This window comes from Solanum verrucosum, unplaced genomic scaffold (assembly GCF_900185275.1).
Source record: "Solanum verrucosum unplaced genomic scaffold, falcon-dt-bn FXZP01000278.1, whole genome shotgun sequence".
Classification (NCBI taxonomy): Eukaryota; Viridiplantae; Streptophyta; class Magnoliopsida; order Solanales; family Solanaceae; genus Solanum; species Solanum verrucosum.
Window position 1 is genome coordinate 2,032,494 of NW_026020332.1, and position 19,534 is coordinate 2,052,027.

The window sequence follows — 19,534 nt, forward strand, 5'->3', positions numbered from 1 at the left end:
TGTGGTGACAAAGTGGCTATGGTCATGTTAATTCTGTCAATCTTCGTAATTTACTCTGAATGATGATGTTGAATGTCGACAAAAAAACATCTCTTTATTGCACAATATAAAGATCAAATATTTTTCCAGATTGAAGGTATCACAGTAATGCAACAAACTTTAACCGACCATAAAAAACTTTTTTTCTCTGTACTATTGTGTGGGATTTTTGGTATTAAGAGGTAGTATATTGTTTCGTGTCTCTATACTGTTCTTCAGCCGCTTTTGTTTGGTTTAGCACAAATCTGTATCTTATCTTCAAAATTGTCGAAGTAAGAAATTATTAGCTTCCAATTAACCTGTTCAATCTGTACTTAGTATACCAATCCAGTGATTTTGGACGTAGTTTCAGACCATTGAAAGTAGAATAATATTCGTAGCCATGTTGATTTTGTATTGATAGATGGCAGCACCTGTGCTATTCTGTGTACTTGAAGAGACGAATAAATCATTGGTTTCTAACACTTCACACAGCAAATTCGAACCATCTGATGGTAGTCTGCAGCCGAGTATATTTTCTATTTATCTTGTAATTTCCTCAGTAAACTACTTGATACTTTCTTTCATTGTTTAAAACGTTCTATTTCTAAAAGGCTTCACTAACTGTTTTCTTGAAACAACTATTATGCATATTGACCTCTAAGCCAAGTGATTCGAGGGAATGTCATGTAGTCTCAACTCCCACATGGATGGTTCTAGCAAACGTTTTATATGATACCAAAAGTAAATAATAGAAACGACAGCGAAGAAAGTTTAGATAATGATAAGGGAGCTTTAAGCTTCTTTACCTACATGAAAGCAAAGCTATTGTGTGCTAGCATGATTACATTTACAGAAGCAAAAGAAATAGGTTAGGTCATTCTAAGCTACTTGCTAGCAACTGCCTCAGTACATTTGCAGAAGAGGCCAAACTACATTACATTAATTGAAAGCACTGGAGGCATACAGAATGGACAATCTCCTATGCTTTCATAGTGGTAGCAAAAATTCGAAAGTTCCTACTTCCCCAACTATCACTGTCGTCGATATGGTAAGACTTTAAGCAACACCTGATCCAGGGTGGATTTCTAAAATGATCATTCATTTCACTACCATCATCGCCTTCAGAAGTTCCAAGCAACAAATTCCTCTTTTTTGTTAATGTATAAACAGAGGGGTAGCCGTCAAAAAACTGTTCCTGCCAAGTATAGTAGTATTACCTCAAAACCAAGATCGACAAGTTAGTAGCTCAAACAATTAAAGCATGCAAATCAAGTTTATTAACAAATTTACGCAATAATATAAACTAACAGAATATTTTAACATCATCTTGATGTAGCACATCAAGGCCTAACATTCATAATCTTCAAGGGCCACAATCTCATCATTTCCCAATCAATTGGTGGATGATTTGGCAAGTAATAGTTGTTTGTACAACATCAACAACTATTGACACAGGAATCTTCATTTTGCTTCAAGATAACAAAGCCGAACAGTTTAGTATGAGTATAGGTATGTCATAGACACCCTCACAAATACATAAAACCATACACAAAATACTGATATCCAAGTCCAGGAAACATATTTATACTGAGCTATGTCATGAAACACAGTCCCTAAATGGCTATCAATGTGCTGCAGTATACTCAAGAAAGATTGATAAAAGATTGCAAGTACACAAACAATTATTACCGCATCCTCTTTATACAGATATGCATGGATTCTTGCAGTTGGATCCTCTAGGGTCAACCTGATCCTATAAACCCCAGAAGGGGAACGGAAATCTTCAGCTAGCCAAGGAAATGCCGCTACCACTCGAACTACACAGTGGAATTTACCTATGACCTGCAAGCAATAAGCTCAATGATGTACAACAACAAACAACAACATACCCAGTGTAATCCCACAAGTTGGGTTTGGGACGGTGATGTGTAACGCAGCCTTACCCCTACCTTGTGAAGGTAGAGGTTGTTTCTGATAGACTCTCAGCTCAAGTAAAACATATCAAAATCAGTAAAAAACGGAAATACAACACTAAAAAAGCCATATAATAAGCTCAATGATGTTAAGTGATAAAAAGAGTGAAGTCATATATGTAGTACAAAAGAAAAAGAATGCTTTTCCAGGTGTCACTGAAAGTCCTGATACTCCAATCTGGAAAATGCACAAGAAAGGGATTTTTTCTGTGAAGTCTTGTTACTGGAGCTTAAACTCTAACCAGGCTATGGAAATGGAATGGCCTTGGAAACTAATCTGGAAAATCAAGGTTCCCCACAAGGTCTCAGGTTTTATTTGGTTGGCAATTAGGAAAGCATGTCTAACTCATGAAGTGTTACAAAGAAGAGGTATACAGATTTGCTCAAGGTGTTTCATGTGTGGGGAAGAGGCAGAAGTTAATAGTCACCTATTCTTACACTGCAGAACAGCTGCAAATCTGTGGGACATGTTCTTATGTATACTTGGAATTAACTGGGTAATGCCCAAAACTACTTTAGAGTTGTTGAGACAGTGGGAAGGAGTGGGCAGAAGAAGAAGATCCAAAGAGGACTGGTGGAAATGCATCCCAGCCTGCATCTGGTGGACATTGTGGAAGGAAAGAAATGAAAGATCACATGATGGGAAACTTAACAGCACTCAGAAAATCAAGATGAATAGCTTGGGCCTGCTGTATTTTTGGTGTAAACAGGATTTGGTGGGGGAGGTAGATAGCTTAGTGGATTTTAAAGCTCAATTGTAAAGTTTTGCCCAGTTTTTGGCTTTTGAAATTACCCCCTGGGGGCTGTAAATCCCACCTCATCAGGCTTTGCTGATGAGTTTTGATGTGAATATAAAGTTACCTTATCAAAAAAAAATGTTACTAGAATCATCCCAACTCTATAGCTTCTATGATGAAACTGAAAAAGAAACTTGCACTACATCAAGCATCAATTTTCCTCGCATATATTGTTTCCCGTGCACCCCTTTTCCACTATCACTAGTGGAATACAGATACAGTATAATCAGCAGGAAAAATGAAACTTAATATTCTTATTCAAGACCTAAGAAAAGATATTTCCATAAGAAGCAACTTCACAGAGAGAAGTCATCCAGATCAATGGAATCAGGGAGGAATAACATAAAACTGACCGCTAAAATTTTCTCAAGTCTTTAACGCTGCCAAGTATCCAGAAGATTCACCCAGTTGATAACAACTGGTACTTTAAAGAGATCAAAGCATATCATGCATTGCCGTTTTCTTAAATTAATAGGATTTTTAGCCCTTTCAGCATCTGTGAGAAATATATACGAAAAATATTATTGAATTGTGTATCTAAATAGTTACATTGAGATCCTATTTATAGACACTACATTGGAATCCTTTTCCAACTAGGATTCCTCTTTCTATTCTAAGTAGGAAATACTTATTTCTATTCTAACACTCCCCCTCAAGCTGGTGCATACAAATCATATGTACCTAGCTTGTTACAGATGTAATTAATACGAGGACATGTGAAGGACTTGGTGAAGATATCTGCAAGCTGATCATTTGACTTCACAAATTTCGTAACAATATCTCCCGAGAGTATCTTTTCTCTGACAAAGTGACAGTCAATCTCAATGTGCTTAGTCCTTTCATGAAACACTAGATTTGATGCGATTTAAAGAGCCGCTTGATTATCACACACAAGTTCCATCTGATCAACTTTGCCAAATTTTAGTTCTCCCAGCAACTGTTTGATCCAAACTAGCTCACAAGTTGCTGTCGCCATTGCTCGATATTCTGATTCTGCACTAGATCGAGCAACCACATTCTGTTTCTTACTCTTCCACGACACCAAATTACCTCCTACTAAAACACAATATCCGGATGTCGAACGTCTGTCAGAGGGTGATCCTGCCCAATCAGCGTCTGTATATCCAATGATATGCTCATGGCCTTGATCCTCAAAGAGTAGTCCTTTACCGGGAGCTGACTTTATATAACGCAGAATACGAACAACTGCTTCCCAATGACTATCACATGGGGAAGTCATAAACTGACTTACAACACTCACAGGAAAAGAGATGTCAGGTCTAGTCACTGTGAGATAATTCAACTTTCCAACAAGTCGTCTATACCTTTCAGGTTTACTAAGTGGCTCCCACTGTCCTGGAAGGAGTTTAACATTCGAATCCATAAGAGTGTCAATAGGTCTACATCCCATCATTCCTGTCTCCTCAAGAATGTCTAAGGCATACTTGCGTTGAGAAATAACAATACCTGATCTAGACTAAGCAACCTCAATACCTAGAAAATACTTCAATCTGCCAAGGTCTTTAGTTTGGAAGTGCTTAAAGAGATGTTGCTTCAAATCGGTGATACCATCTTGATCATTACCGGTGATAACAATATCAACGTAAACAACCAAATAGATACATCGACTTGGTGCAGAATGCCGATAAAACACAGAGTGATCAGCTCCACTACGAGTCATGCCAAACTCCTGAATTACTGTGCTGAACTTCCCGAACCAAGCTCGAGGAGACTGTTTTAGACCATAGAGTGACCTGCGCAATCGACATACAAGGCTACTAGACTCCCCCTAAGCAACAAAACCAGGTGGTTGCTCCATATAGACTTCTTCCTCAAGATCACCATGCAGAAAAGCATTCTTAATGTCCAACTGATGAAGAGGCCAATGACGAACGGCAACCATAGATAGAAAAAGACGAACAGATGCAATTTTAGCCACAGGAGCGAAAGTGTCACTATAATCTAGCCCAAATATCTGAGTATACCCTTTGGCAACAAGGCGAGCCTTAAGTCGATCAACCTGACCGTTTGGACCAATTTTGACTGCATAAACCCAACGACAACCAACAGTAGATTTACCTGCAGGAAGGGAGACAAGCTCCCAAGTACCGCTCTTATGTAAAGCAGACATCTCATCAACCATAGCCTGCCTCCATCCAGAATGAGAAAGTGCTTCACCTGTAGTATTAGGAATGGAAATAGAGGACAAAGCCGACACAAATGCATAATGGGGTGATGATAGACGATGATAACTTAAGAAGGTATAATGTGGGTTAGTATTTCGAGTGGATCGTATACCTTTTTGAAGTGCAAGCGGTTGGCTAGAAGGAGGCAAGTCCGCAGTAGGAGCAGGGTCCGGCGCATGACATGAATTATCTGGGACTAGGGTTGGACGTGGACGGCGATGATAAGTTAGTAGTGGTGGCACTACAACTAGAGATGTAGAAGTAACCGTAGATTCCTCAAAGGTTGGCACAGGTAAAACCTGAGGTATGGGTAAGACCATAGAGACATCAGGATGATCAGAAGATGTATAGTAAGGCTGAGACTCAAAAAATGTAACATCAGCGGACATAAGGTATCGATGAAGATCATGTGAATAACAACGATACCCTTTTTGGACTCGAGAGTAACCAAGAAAGACACATTTGAGGGCACGAGGAGCTAATTTATCTTTTCCTGGGGCTAAGTTATGAACAAAGCATGTGCTCCCAAAGACACGAGGAGGGATAGGATAGAGATGTGACTGAGGAAACAGTATGGAATGGGGAACCTGATTCTGAATAGAAGAAGAGGGCATTTTATTTATCAAATAACAAGACGTAAGAACTGCATCTCCCCAAAAACGCAGTGGAACATTGGATTCAAGGAGAAGAGTACGAGCGGTCTCAATAAGATGCCGATTTTTTCTTTCAGCTACACCATTTTGTTGAAGGGTGTATGGACAAGTAGTCTGGTGAATAATGCCTTGGTGAGTCATAAACTCCTGAAACTGGGAGGATAAGTATTCTAAGGCATTATCACTACGAAAAGTACGAATAGAAACACCAAACTGATTTTGTATTTCAGCAAAGAAACTTTTGAAAATAGAAACAACTCAGAACGATCTTTCATTAAGAAAACCCAAGTACATTTTGAATAATCATCAATGAAACTAACAAAATAACGAAATCCTAAGGTGGAACTGACTCTACTAGGACCCCAAATATCAGAATGAACTAATGAAAAAATAGACTCTGAACGACCCTCAGTACTACGAGAAAACGTAGCACGAGTGTGTTTCCCAAGTTGACACGACTTACAATCTAATGTGGATAAACTAGACAAACTAGGCACCATCTTTTGCAGTTTGGATAGACTCGGATGTCCCAAACGTTTGTGAATTAAATCTGGGGAATCTGTAACGGAGCATGCTGCTAAGGAATTTGAAGAGGTAAAATAGTAAAGGCCTTGTGATTCATGTCCTGTTCCAATCATTTGTCCCGTACTGCGGTCCTGCATGAGAAAAAAATCATCGAAAAAAGTTATGATACAATGTAGGGCTTTCGTCAAACGACTAACAGATGCTAGATTAAAAGGAGAACCAGGGACATAAAGAACAAAGTCTAGGGTGACAGAAGATAAGGGTTTGGCTTTTCCAACCCCTTTTGGTTTGGTTTGGATCCCATTGGCTAAAGTAATAGCTGGAAGAGATTGTGAATAAACAATATCGGATAAAAGTGATTTATTACCAGAGATATGATCAGAAGCTCCAGAGTCCATGACCCATGTTCCAAGAGTACTAGATTGCGACACACAAGCAAAAGAATTACCCGCAACAGAGACATCAGGTTGTGCAACCGAAACTACTTGTGGAGACGTTTGCTTATTTGCACGATACTGAAGGAACTCATCATATTCTGTCTGAGCAATATGAGCATTATTGGATGGTTGATTAGGTTGAGCACCATATGCTACTGGTGGAGATGTCTGTTTACTTGCGCGATTTCGAAGGAACTCATTATATTCCTTTAGAACAATAGGATCATAACTGGGTGGTGGACCATGCAAAATATAACATATATCACGAGTGTGTCCAGGCTTATGACAATGACTACACTTGGATCGAGGTTTCCCAAAACGCCCTCCCCCTCGCCGATTCTCCATAGATTGATATGTACGTTTTTCAAAGGTTTGAGATGCGAGAATAGATGAGTCAACAGTGGGTGATGAAACTACCTTGTGACTGGGAGGTGCCGCAAGACGAAGGAGACGAGAGAATAATTCATCGATTGTAGGAACTGTAGGGCTAGCTAAAATCTGATCACGTACAAAATCATGATCAGGAGGAAGTCCAGCAAGAGTAAGAACTAGAAACAATGTTTGTCTGTGTTCTTGTTGTTTTTCCACATTCGTAGTAACTGGCATTAATGTGTCAAACTCCTCCATGTCTGCCTGTACCTGTCCCAAGTAAGTAGACATATCGGATTCTTGTTTCTTTAAGTTGGTCAATCGAGATATCACATCATAGAATCGAGATATGTCATTAGTGTATAAAGCACGAGCCTTTTCCCAAACTGTATAACACGTCTGGAATGGGTGAAACAAGGGCATCAACTTGGAATCAATAGAACGCCATAGGAGACTACATAATTGAGCATCTACTTTCTCCCATTGTGCTTTGGCTTTTGCATCTTCCTCACTAGTCTATGCATTTACATCTACCTCATAAGCCTTGTTCGTTAAGTGATCTTGGACACCTTGACCCTTGCACCACAGCTCAACCGAGGAAGCCCAAGATAAATAGTTTGAACTTCCCAATAAAAGTTCTGAAGTGATTATAGGGATAGAACTTCCAATCCCCATATTTTTGGAACCAAAAACATCACACCCAAAAGACATTATGCTAAATTTGTCTCGGAAAATTCAAATCTCGAAGAAAAGTCGCCGAAAACTGCCTGGAAATAGCCGAAACTCTAATTCCGGCGATCGGATCTGGTCAAAAACAGTATGGGCCTGGTCGGATTGGCGGGACGACCCCAACTGTCAAAAAAAAAATCTCAAAAAATATGATCAGAAAAGCCCTCACGCGCCGCGTGAGACAGATCTCGCCGAAAACTACCACCTCTGATCGGCGTGTGAGAGTGCGTGGGGTGGTGTTTTCCGGTGGTTTTGGCTGGGGTTTGGTCGCGGGGGCTTTCCGAGCCTCATGGTGGTGTTGGTTTTCGCACAACACCCACAAAAAGAAAAAAGAATAACAAAATCAGACCCAACAGTCACCGGAAATTGACATAGACATACGGTGACTTGTTTGTTCTCACCAATGCTCTGATACCATGTGAGAAATATATACGAAAAATATTATTGAATTGTGTATCTAAATAGTTACATTGAGACCCTATTTATAGACACTACATTGGAATCCTTTTCCAACTAGGATTCCTATTCTTATTCCTATTCATATTCCTATTTCTATTCTAAGTAGGAAATACTTATTTATATTCTAACAGCATCAATTATAAAGAAAATGAAATGTTAAATGTTTGAGTGTGAAGATGTATGGTAGTTTGCAACATCGAAAAAAAAAAGATGGTTCAAAGACAAAACTACTTCCTTTATCAATACAATCTTCCAGTCTAGCTAGGATCAATTGAAAGCACATAACGTGTTAGGATGCCAATGTGTAATAAAAAGTCAAGATGCAAATTTTTTTTGTAACGTCCAATAATTAACTTGTAAAGATAGTGTTAATATATCTTCAATACTTGAAATACTAAGAGCGCAAAAGAAGGAAATAATGGCCCAGTAAAGTGGTTGAGATACCTTTGGATTCGCCAGAGCTCTCATCAAGGAGACAAAAGGTACATTAGGGTAGTCGGTCTCTGAGAATTTAGGAAATAAAAGAAATGTTAGAATGTGTTATTAAAGCATCAAAAACATTGCTTGAGCATACAAGGCAAAACCTGCTATGTCAGATGACCAAGGAAAGCTTGACAAAGGCATCCATCCCCATTTGGATTTACGACGCTCATCGTACTGGCTATAATGTAATTGCAAACAATTGAGGTAAATTCAGAGGGCATGGTATTATAGTAGATTGTTACAAAACACCTTGCTGCCAAGAGTAGATATGGAACTGATAATTGTGGCGGGCATGAGCATCCATGTTATGAAGTCATGGGCTATGACATGCTTGTCAAATAAAAATGATGACCATGTTTATCATGCAATTGAGTTTCACACCATTGTTTACTTTTTTCTTTTTTCTTTTCTGATAGGAGTTTCACACCTAACATTATTTTTCTTTAAGAAAATTCCACCCAAGATTGTACTATGTATGTATTAAAACTGGAAGAAGAAATACCTCATGCGCTGTAAAACGATGTCATCTTCATCAGATAAGTAGCAAACCCTAGTAAAGGGCATTAGGATAGCATGCCACAATGCTGCATGAAGTTCACATCTAATGTTAATTAGTTTCACCCACCGATTGCTCTTGAGGAAGTTAATGCCAAGTTTCTCGTTGCAACGATCAACGATTACCCTCAAGACAGTTCCAAGAGGTGGCAAGGTACAGAGAACATCTCTTTGCAAAATGAAGTCCACAGGCTGCAATGGAAGTGGGTTTTCCATTTCTTCTTCTAGCCTGTAATCATGAAACAATTGGCCACAGCATATCAGGATCAGGTACCAAATCATCCATAACATATGAAAAAGCTTTCTGCAAAGAAGCAGGCAAGCAGGTATTCAGTTTACCTCTCTGAAGTAATTAGTTCAACAGAGGTTTGATTATATCTTTATATGTACTGGAAGAAGACAGATATTGTAGTGGACATTTGAGGCTCATCTTTCTTGGACCTTTTAATTTAAGTAATATAAATCTCAGTTATGTAGGAAATTTGGTGATACTCATTAAGATCAGGAAGCAAACAAGTTTGGCTGTTAATGTTTGAATATTATCAAAGAGCTTTGGCCTATTGAATTATGCTCTTAAGGCCAATTCTTTTGATAAAGCTACAACATCTTCACAGTCATACTACATCCCCCTACCCCCACAAAAAGAAAATCCAAAAAGTCCAAATATTGGTCTATCCTATCTAGAGTACTGCTATAACACCAAAAGAACAAGCTATTGATACATTTGTTTTTTACTCTAGCAATCTGCAGTTTTTTCCCCTCCCCTCAAAGCATATCTTGTTCTTAAGCCCAATTCTGAGCTTGTTGTTCAACGAATCTACCATTATTTTGAGAGAGAACATCATTTGAACTATGATATAAATCTAGTATTTAATTACCAAAAAAATATGTAGTATTGCATTAAATAGATGTAGTTTCCACTAGCACATACTTATTTCAGTTCAGTGGTGAGAGCAGATAAAAGAAATATCATTCCAACAGAAGTGCCCAGTATCACACATCGCAAGCACAAAGTGGCCATTTAACTAATTCAGAAATCCAGGGAAGATCATCAATTACGCCTTCCTACACAAGTATCTCATATCAAGGGGGGGTTACCATCGTACCTCTAGTTCGAAGCCTGATTAGAAAGTAGGGAACACTCACTTTGTTTTGATAGTGACCGGTGGAGTATCCATGCCATCCCATACGAGAAGCATCCACTTGTTTTTTTCAACTTCACATACGTGAACAATCTGGCATATGCCAGTGTAATTTGCAATGAAAGTGTTAGTGATTTTGAATGTTGTGTCAGTACCTAAGAACATGTAGCACATACTGTGCTTGCCAATATATTCAAGATACATTTAAGTACAGTTATTTTAAGACACAAAACTATCTTGCAGATCACTTATTAAAAAAAAGTACCTTGCAGATCAAGTTGAAACGTTCTCCTTCTCTGATCTCTTTCAACGAATGTAAATCAGTCAAACCTATCAAGAAAATGAAGCATCTCCTGAGTACCAAGAAAATTGTGAGCATATTCTGAGGGAGGTGGCAGAAAATTCAAACAACAAAATAAATTAATTTACCAAAAAAAAAGGAAAAGCACTACCAGAATACCAATGGCATCTGGGAAGGGATTTTGTTAGTGGATCAATCCTTGAAAGAAAAACTGATGTTCAAAGAAGGATAGAGTTACTATTAACTAAGATTATGTGAGAAGCTAAAACAACTAGATAACTACAGGTAAATGTGCACACACATATCTCAAACACCTTTCACAGGAAGCAAAGTTAGCTGCCCCATCCTATGCTATATGGATCCATTCTTTGTCTTGACTCTTGGCATGTCTGTGTCAAACAAGTGTGACAAGGGTTCTTCATGAAAATTCTTTCAAACTACACCAAATATTCATTGAATTATATGTACCCGTATATCCATAATGGACATGTACACCTAAATAGAATCATCAATGTAGGATACATCCTTTTATGCAACCTTCAGAAGCTAAATAATTAATTGTTATGTACTTTTAGCTCAGAATTCTATTATAAGCATCACTCTGCAGTTGGCACTAGTGATGCGACTTGCGAGTACCTGTATCAATCTTGTGATCAACCAACCACTTCATCAAACCCAGTATAAATTTCTTGTCTTGCTCTCTAGCATGATACTTAGAAGAACATTGATAAGGGAGGAAATTTGAATCATTCTTTCCGTCAAATATTGCAAATGAAGAGAACTTCTTGTTGAACAAAGCATAAATATCGGGTCCATGAGTTTTCATCTGCAAGCCGAAGAATACCACTTGTAAGGATTGACACAATATTTTTACTTCCAGAAAATAGTACTTAAGAACAATAAAAGTTCACTCAATCAGGACAAGATCATGCATTCAGTTTGTTGGCCAATCCAATTAATGCTAATCTATTTCCTTGAGAAATTGACTTTTATTTGTTTCCACTTGGCCTTTGCCCGTGATCTATAATAGTAGATTCATAAGCAGTTCAAATATAACAGAGTCTAGAGGATGAAGGGCTGTGGAACAAGATAGTCAATCTATTCTCATAATTTTTTAGAAGCAACAAGCACTTTTCCCCTTATCAAAAAACAGAGGATAAGAACACTCTTCCAAGTGGCTGATTAACTGCAAAGGCGGCCCCTCCTAATCATAATGTAGGTAAATCAGATCCCATATAAAAGAAACAACAAAATCTCTGGTGAGTTGCTTCTGTCTACAGGAGGATACCTGAATTGTGAAGGATGCTAAAATATCAATCAACCGCTGGGGAAATCAAGTCTTCTATTTAGTAAAAATATCATGAGCTGGTCCATTGGAAGTACTCAAGCTATTTGAAGTCCTTCCAAAATTTGGTTTGGGAAAGGAGTGTACCCTTTAAAAAGCCAAGAATTCTAGGTAATGCCAATTGTAACTCCATATTTACACCTTGTCGAATATGGTGCATAGTTTTCAAAAGAAAATTCAGCCCATTTCAACATTTATTCAAGATTTAGTTACTCTATCTATAATTTCAACATTTCCATCATATGAAAAAATGTTCAAGAATCTTTTACACCCAAAAGGCAACAAGCAAATATTGGAGCAAAATTAGTTACCACAACTTGAGAGATCTGAATTATATCACCAACAGTCAGCACTTCAGGAAGCTTATCCATAGTTTCGGCAAAAAAATTAACTGCAATCCCTGGGCTTGGGTAGGACTCATCAATGATCCTAATGGAGCAAAAGCAATCTACAAAAATACAAACAAAAGACGCCAAAATCAAGCCCAAAACGTTCATTCCACACAATGTTGTGGGGAAAAAAAAGGTTTGAGATATTAACTACTCCATATCCCAAAATGTGATGAGTACAACATATGGCATTCAACAACTCAATGCACTTGTATTTATCAAACCTGTTTTTAAAATGCTTTCCTTGAGCCGATGATCTATCAGAAAGAACCTCTCTACCTCACACAAGGTAGGGGTAAGGTTTGCATACACTCTACCCTCCCCAAACCCCACTTGTGGAATCGCACTCGGTATGTTGTAGTTGTTATAATGCACTAACGCAAGTGCTGGTGGTATGCATAAAAAGTTAAGCAACAAATATTTGTAGCTAATGGTTTGCCTTGATGAAGGCATCATTCCCGCTCAATTAGCCACTCACATTGGTTTTGTTAATCTCCGTAAAAAATGGATCTTCGGCCTAACTTAACTCAAGAGCTAGTTTAAGAGGTAAGGAATGTCCAAACCATATTAAGTAGATCACTCATCTCTTAAAGCACCGATGTGGGACTCTTTACACACCCCTCCCCTCACGCCTATGGTTGGACATCTAGAACATGGGCAATTTAATATGGAGCTACAACACTGGAAAACAAGAATTGGGATGAGTCCTACCCCGATACCATGTAAAGAAATGGGTTTTGGGTCTAACTCAACCCCAACAGCTAGCTCAAGAGGTGAGGATTGTCCATATTAAAGAGACCACCCATCCCTTAAAGCTCCTACTTGGGACTCTTCACAATCGCTTTCTTTGCGGCTGTTATAGCACTTACATTTACTTGATTCTTGCTCAGTCTTTATTCACTTAAGCATTCAATTGATCAACCTGATCTAGGATTTGCAAGAGAGTTGTGTGCGTTGGAGTCATCTGACCAATTTGAGTCTTTCCCATTTGTACTATTGTATTGTGTAACCATTTCATCTGAAAACTTAAAATGTTACAAAGGGTAGACTTTTATTTACTTGTAAGGATAACAACTCATTTCCTCAACTAATGTGGACATTCTAACAAATTAATTATATTGACTATATCCTCTCCAATACACTGGGAACCTAGTGGAATTTGACATTGGTTCAAAGCGGGATAAAAGGAGGGTTATTGGGACTTGAAAGATATAAAGCAAAGCTGGAGATTACAGGGAATAGTCAAAGAGAAGGTATAGACTATACCTTCTCTTTGACTATTCCCTGTAATCTCCAGCTTTACTTTATATCTTTCAAGTCCCAATACTATACCTTCTCCTTCCTTTTTAATCAAGAGGGTATAGACTATTTATTTAATCATTTTGAAAACCTTGGTGAAGAGGGTATAGACTATACTAAAACTTGTTATCCAATAGTTAGATAACAACCATTATGTGATTTATGTAAAGCAGTGAAGAAGTGGTGGAATATATACCAACCAGATGTGAACAATGCTTTCTTCTATGATGCTGAAAAGGGGAAATCTATACGAAGGTCCCTCAGGGTCTATAGTGTCTTCTCTTAGCCTCAGTGTCTGCATGTGAGGAAATCACTTAATGGTCTAAAATAGGCATTCAACCAATTGTATACCAAGCTTTGAGTAATCTTACATTCCAGAGGATTTCAGCATTCTCAGGATGAACATTCTTTATTCTTTAATAAGGATAATGACCTTTGCATTTTCATGCCTATATGCAGATATTGTTCTGGTGACTAGGCCTCATGCTTTGGATTACTAAGCTGAAGCATTTTCTGGATCTCACTTTTAAAATCAATGAATTAGGGTCTTTGACTACTTCCTGTATTTGGAAGTCTTAGACACTGGCTAATGTATTCTGATCAGCCATAGAAAATTCACTCTTGGAATATTGGATAAATTTCATCGTTCAGATTTTCCTTCAGCCAATATCCCTTTGGACCCGCAATTGAGTGTACTGCTCCTGATGGGAGTTTACTATCTGATCCTACAATCGACAGAAAATTGGCCGGGCAAACTGAACTTCCTGACTTATCTTAGCAGGTTAGCTGCTAAGTCATTCATGCTAACTCCCAAGTTTTCTCACCTTCAAAGCAGCATTTCCCACCCTTTGGTATCTGAAATCATTTGTCTGCCTAGGTTTGTTCACTTCAAATGATTTTCTCTTTCTCTTCAAACCTTCGGTAATGGCGATAGGGAAACTTACCCAGATTCAAAGGAGAATGTCAATGGTTGTTCTGACATGCTTGGCAATAGTCCAATTTTACAGAAATCAAGGAAAGAAGCTACTACTCCTTATCCTTGGTGAGTACAGATCCCTCCAAAAAGTAGTTGCAGAGTTGTCTTTGTCGTTCAATTGTTTGTGGAATTTTCTATTACCTCTCTTACTTTGACTGCTGCCTATTGTGACAATCAAGTTGTATCCACCTTGCTAAAAACTCTATCTTTCACAAAGGTGACTAGTATATTGAGCTGGATTGTCATTTTTTCCCGAGAAAGCTATTTGATGGTCTTATTTCTCTTTCTATTGTCCCAACTAAAGACCAATTAGCAGATGTGTTCCTGTGAAGGCCTTTTCTATTCTTTCTACATTATGTTCAACAGCTCAATGCACCTTTGAGCAAGTGTTGATGCCAAATTAGTGACTAGCTTCTGGATATAAACTAGTGAAACTTGAAAAATGCCTCAACTTTCAAGTCGACTTCGTCCTTGAATTTATTTTTATTTTTCAACTAAATGTGGAATCAGAAAGTACATGTCAACAATAACACTCCTAAATTGAAATATTTAAATACGCCACGAGGAAATTATACTCCTGTTCAACTATTTAAAACAGGTAGAAATAAGGGAGAAGTTGCATAAAATGTAAGGAAAGAATATTTGAGAAGAAGAAATTACCCGTGCCCTTGGATTGCTTGGGAAGACCGGTTTCGATAACGACGCCGATGAGATTAACTTTCTGGCCAAGTGCAGCCCTGGCATCTACTATTTGAAGGAACTTGTAGTCATCCCGGCTACTACTGATATTCATTTTTCTGCAGGAACTTCTGTACTTTCTCCCCTTTAAATTCGTTTTTCTGAAGAAAACACGGTCACCGGAGGTAAGTCGGAGAAATAGAGTGCTCGCCGACGAAATTTAGGGCGCCAAAAGAACGAGTGGTTCTTTATTTTGATACGTGCGGTGAATTGCGCTCTTGTTTTAATTTAATTTAATTTACTTTGCTTTGGTTTTTTTTTTTTTTAGAGCCGTCTATGGGTTAGGCCCGTTGGGCCGGCGTAACCTAACCCGTGATTTGATAGAAGAGGACTACGATTTTTAGAGCTCATTTAAGAAAAAAACTTTTTAGCCCGACTTGAATAAGTCTGTCGATTTGTGGGGTTGAGAAATATGAATAGGGCCGGCTCGTGGGCCAAATAAAAATTAATTAAAAAATAAAAATAAAATAGAGTATCAAAAATAACAGGAGTCTACACTCAAAATCTGTTTAAAATTTGAAATATTACAATTTAAATACAAATTATGTTTATAAAATATGTACTACATAAAATAAAGTTCCTAAAATTTCTAGGGAATCACTACAGGTCATAGCCTATTGAATATTATCATGGTTTTTGTGTATTATTGTGATCATTGGAAAACAATTAAGTTAATATTTCTATTTAGCTATTTATATTTTTACTTGAAATCAAACTTAATAAATATTAGGGATAAGGGTCTGAAAAATACCCCAACTTTGGTCGAATTTGCTGTTGCGATATTAAATTTTCATGAGGACCTATTACCTCCCTAAACTATTTAATACCGTATTTTTTAGCCCCTGAACTATTTAATAGTGTATTTTAAATGTATATATATGCCCACGTGGACATATTACTATTTATAATTTTGCATTATTTTTTATGTCCACGTGGGCAAATATATATGTTTAAAATCTGGTATTAAATAGTCTAGGAAGGTAATAGGTCCTCATGAAAGTTTAGTATCGCAACAGTAAATTCGATCAAAGTTAGGTATTTTTCAGACCCTTATCCCTAAATATTATATAGATAATTTTATTTGTATATTTGATTGACAAGTAGTAACACTAGTTGATTTTTATGATAATATTTTTAAATTATAATTTAATTTAAAAAATTATAAAAATATACTTTTAAGAAAAGAGGTCTGGGCGACTGGCCCGACAAAGCCCGTAGCCCACACACTTGTGGACTAGGCCGATCATTTTCTGGCCCACATAAAAAGATGGGCTTGCCCGGCCTGACCAGTCAAATTGCAAAGCATGTATGGGTTAGCCAGGATGGGGTGAGTTAGCCCATATTGAAAGCTCTAGTTTTTTTATGGCATAAATGTGCCTTTAAACTTGACTTATTTGATATTTACTCTGGTTCCTTTTTAGTTGTTATATTGCGTTTTTCAAATATTAATTTGATTGGTTTTTAGAGATAAATTAGATTATATTAATTTGATATTTTAAATTAAAATTATTGATAAATGAAAAATATTATAAGTTGTAATTTTTTGCATAATAATATGAATATATGATGAAAAAATACATTATAAAATATTAATCAAAGTTCTTATTGTTTGACTCTAAAAAAAGGCAACCGTGACAACTAAAAAAGAACGAAAGGAGCATGTCTTTTTAATTATGGTTGTCTATAAATATGTACTTAGATTTATATAGAGTTGAACAAGTTATGTATTTTTTTTGGCAATTTATAGATATGTGTATTTATTTATTCGTCTTTTATATAAATTTAAGTTTCTATGTATATTTTAAATTAGAGGACATTATATAGGCGGTTAAATTAAAATATATATCTATATATTATGCCTTTTTAAGTATTATAATTATTACTAATTTTGTTTTGAATAATAAAGGATAAAAAGTTGAAAAATACGTGTAATATCACTTTTGTCATTCCAAAATTAACGTGCAATATAAATCACGAATAATGTATAATAATTTAAAGGACTTCAAATTGTTATACTACATTACTTTATTTTTATACTTGTATTTATATGAATAATAATAAAGAAGAATTAGTGAGTAGGAGATAATCAAACACACATGTTTTGGCCATTCAATTCAAATTTACTGGATATAAACTGATAATAATATGACTATTATGTTACCTTGTTATAATTGGCATATATTTTTGTCAAAAGTTTTTTAATTAAATTTTAAAATAGATTTTTTTTCTGGTAAAAAAACATTTTTATAGAACGAATCACACTTATTTTTTATTTTATTTTTATGACAAGGGAATCACACTTATTTTTTCATGTTTCATCTTTTTTTCATATTTTCTTTTGTTCTTCCTTTTACTACAAATAAATCATTTTTTCCACCATTTTTATTTAGTTATGATTGAGTTTGAAGAGTGACGAATTGGATTAAGTTATTTTGATAGGTTCAATATATTTTCACTCTCAAATGGTGATTAAAATTGCTTAAAGGTTGCTTGTGTGAGGGTCAAAATTTCTAAGAGTTTTTCTAGTATGTTATTGATCAACATAATAACATGCATAAAATGATTTTATTTTTTAAAAATTTCAAGCTTATTTTTTATCGTCACAAATTTTTTAATATTTTGTGCAAAACCTAGAAAGTAAAAAAATATCTTGTGAATTTCTAGATGGTCAAACTTAATTGAGGTCCAGTCAATGTTCAAGAGATAAAAACTAATTGGTCTTTTGATGCAATTTTGATAATACTAAACAAATGAGGAAAGCTTTATAGGGAAGGAAAATGGAAACAAGGAAAAATCAAGGTGGACACGCACAAACTGAGAAATAGTCTAAATTTATTATTCATGATTTTTTTTTAAATGAATTTGGGTTCAGTCAATTTTTAATATGGGTTTCAAATATCGTGTGAAAAATAAAAAAAAAGAACATTTAAAAAAAATAAATTGTGTTTAACTGTAGAATTTTTCAACCAATTTTTTAGATGTATTTTAATTTTGAAAAATAGTTTAGAATTAGTTACCATTTTTTTACTTTTAAAATTGTATTTAAGTACATAATAACATGAAATATTGAAATAGTACAACTCAATTTTATATCAAAATTAATAAATTTTAAAACATTTAAATTCTATGGCCAAACATGAAACACCTACTAGCAAATCTACATTTAAGGAGCAACTTTCACATATAGCAAACACAAAATTCATATTTGTATGTTATAGCAAACTTTGCATAATTGCGCTCCATAACAAACCTAAATATGTATATTTCGCTATATATATACAAAAGAAAACAGTTGTATAATCTGCTTTGGTATACATATACAAAAAGATCAATTGTATAAAGTGAGAGAGACGAGTGAGCGAGCGAGATCTGGGAGAGTGGCGAGTGAGATCTGGGAGAGTGGCGAGTGAGATCTGGGAGAGGGGAGAGAGGAGAACGAAAATATATGTATATATACAATTTTCACGCATTTTATACATTTGCGTTTTTGTATAAAGTGAGAGAGCGAGATCTGGGGGAGTGGCGAGCGAGATCTAGGAGAGGGGAGAGAGAGGAACGAAAACATATGTATATATACAATTTTCTCTCGCTTTATACAAACACAAACACATTTTATACAATTTGCGGTTTTTGTATAAAGTGAGAGAGACGAGTGAGAGAGCGAGATCTGGGAGAGTGGCGAGTGAGATCTGGAAGAGGGGAACAAAAATATATGTATATATACAATTTTCTCTCGCTTTATACAAACACAAACGCACTTTATACACTTGCGTTTGTATAAAAAACGAGAGAGGCAAGGGAGATAACGAGAGTGGCGAGCGAGATTCACCAGGAGAGAAGTTAAATAACAATAGTTTGCTATGGGGTACAATTAGATCAAACTATATTTATAACATTTAATTTGAATTAATAGTTTGCTATTATATACAATTTCCCTTAAATTTATAGGATTATGTTAAATCCATTTACCAAACAAATAAAGTCAAAAATATCATTTCATTTCAATAAAAACCATGGTCAAACGAAATAGTCAACGAGTGTCAAGTTTTTTCTCTCCCATTTCCCCCCCCACTAAGTCCTCGTACCTTCCATTTTGGTCCAAATAGTTATGACTTCGTAAAAAAAAAGCCCTCATATTTTCCCTCCGTTTCAATTTC

General features: G+C 36.2%; 1 protein-coding gene across 1 annotated transcript; it reads right to left on the reverse strand.

The window, feature by feature from the left end:
• Nucleotides 1-794: 794 nt before the first annotated feature.
• On the reverse strand, nucleotides 795-15,562 carry LOC125836584 (protection of telomeres protein 1b-like). The gene is made up of 10 exons (XM_049515771.1): nucleotides 15,300-15,562; nucleotides 12,287-12,423; nucleotides 11,267-11,456; nucleotides 10,595-10,659; nucleotides 10,334-10,422; nucleotides 9,135-9,416; nucleotides 8,734-8,810; nucleotides 8,594-8,652; nucleotides 1,711-1,863; nucleotides 795-1,216 (listed from the first exon to the last, which is right to left on the reverse strand). Exons 1-10 carry the CDS (start codon nucleotides 15,430-15,432, stop codon nucleotides 1,001-1,003), a joined length of 1,401 nt encoding a protein of 466 aa, XP_049371728.1. The 5' UTR covers nucleotides 15,433-15,562; the 3' UTR covers nucleotides 795-1,000.
• Nucleotides 15,563-19,534: the final 3,972 nt, after the last annotated feature.

Excerpts from the sequence above, each read along its gene's own strand:
- LOC125836584 (XM_049515771.1), bottom strand. The coding sequence starts at position 15,432 with ATGAATATCAGTAGTAGCCGGGATGACTACAAGTTCCTTCAAATAGTA. Across the intron at positions 12,424-15,299 it reads CAAGCAATCCAAGGGCACGG|ATTGCTTTTGCTCCATTAGG; the intron begins GTAATTTCTTCT and ends GTATTTTTGTAG. Across the intron at positions 1,217-1,710 it reads ATCTGTATAAAGAGGATGCG|GAACAGTTTTTTGACGGCTA; the intron begins GTAATAATTGTT and ends TATACTTGGCAG.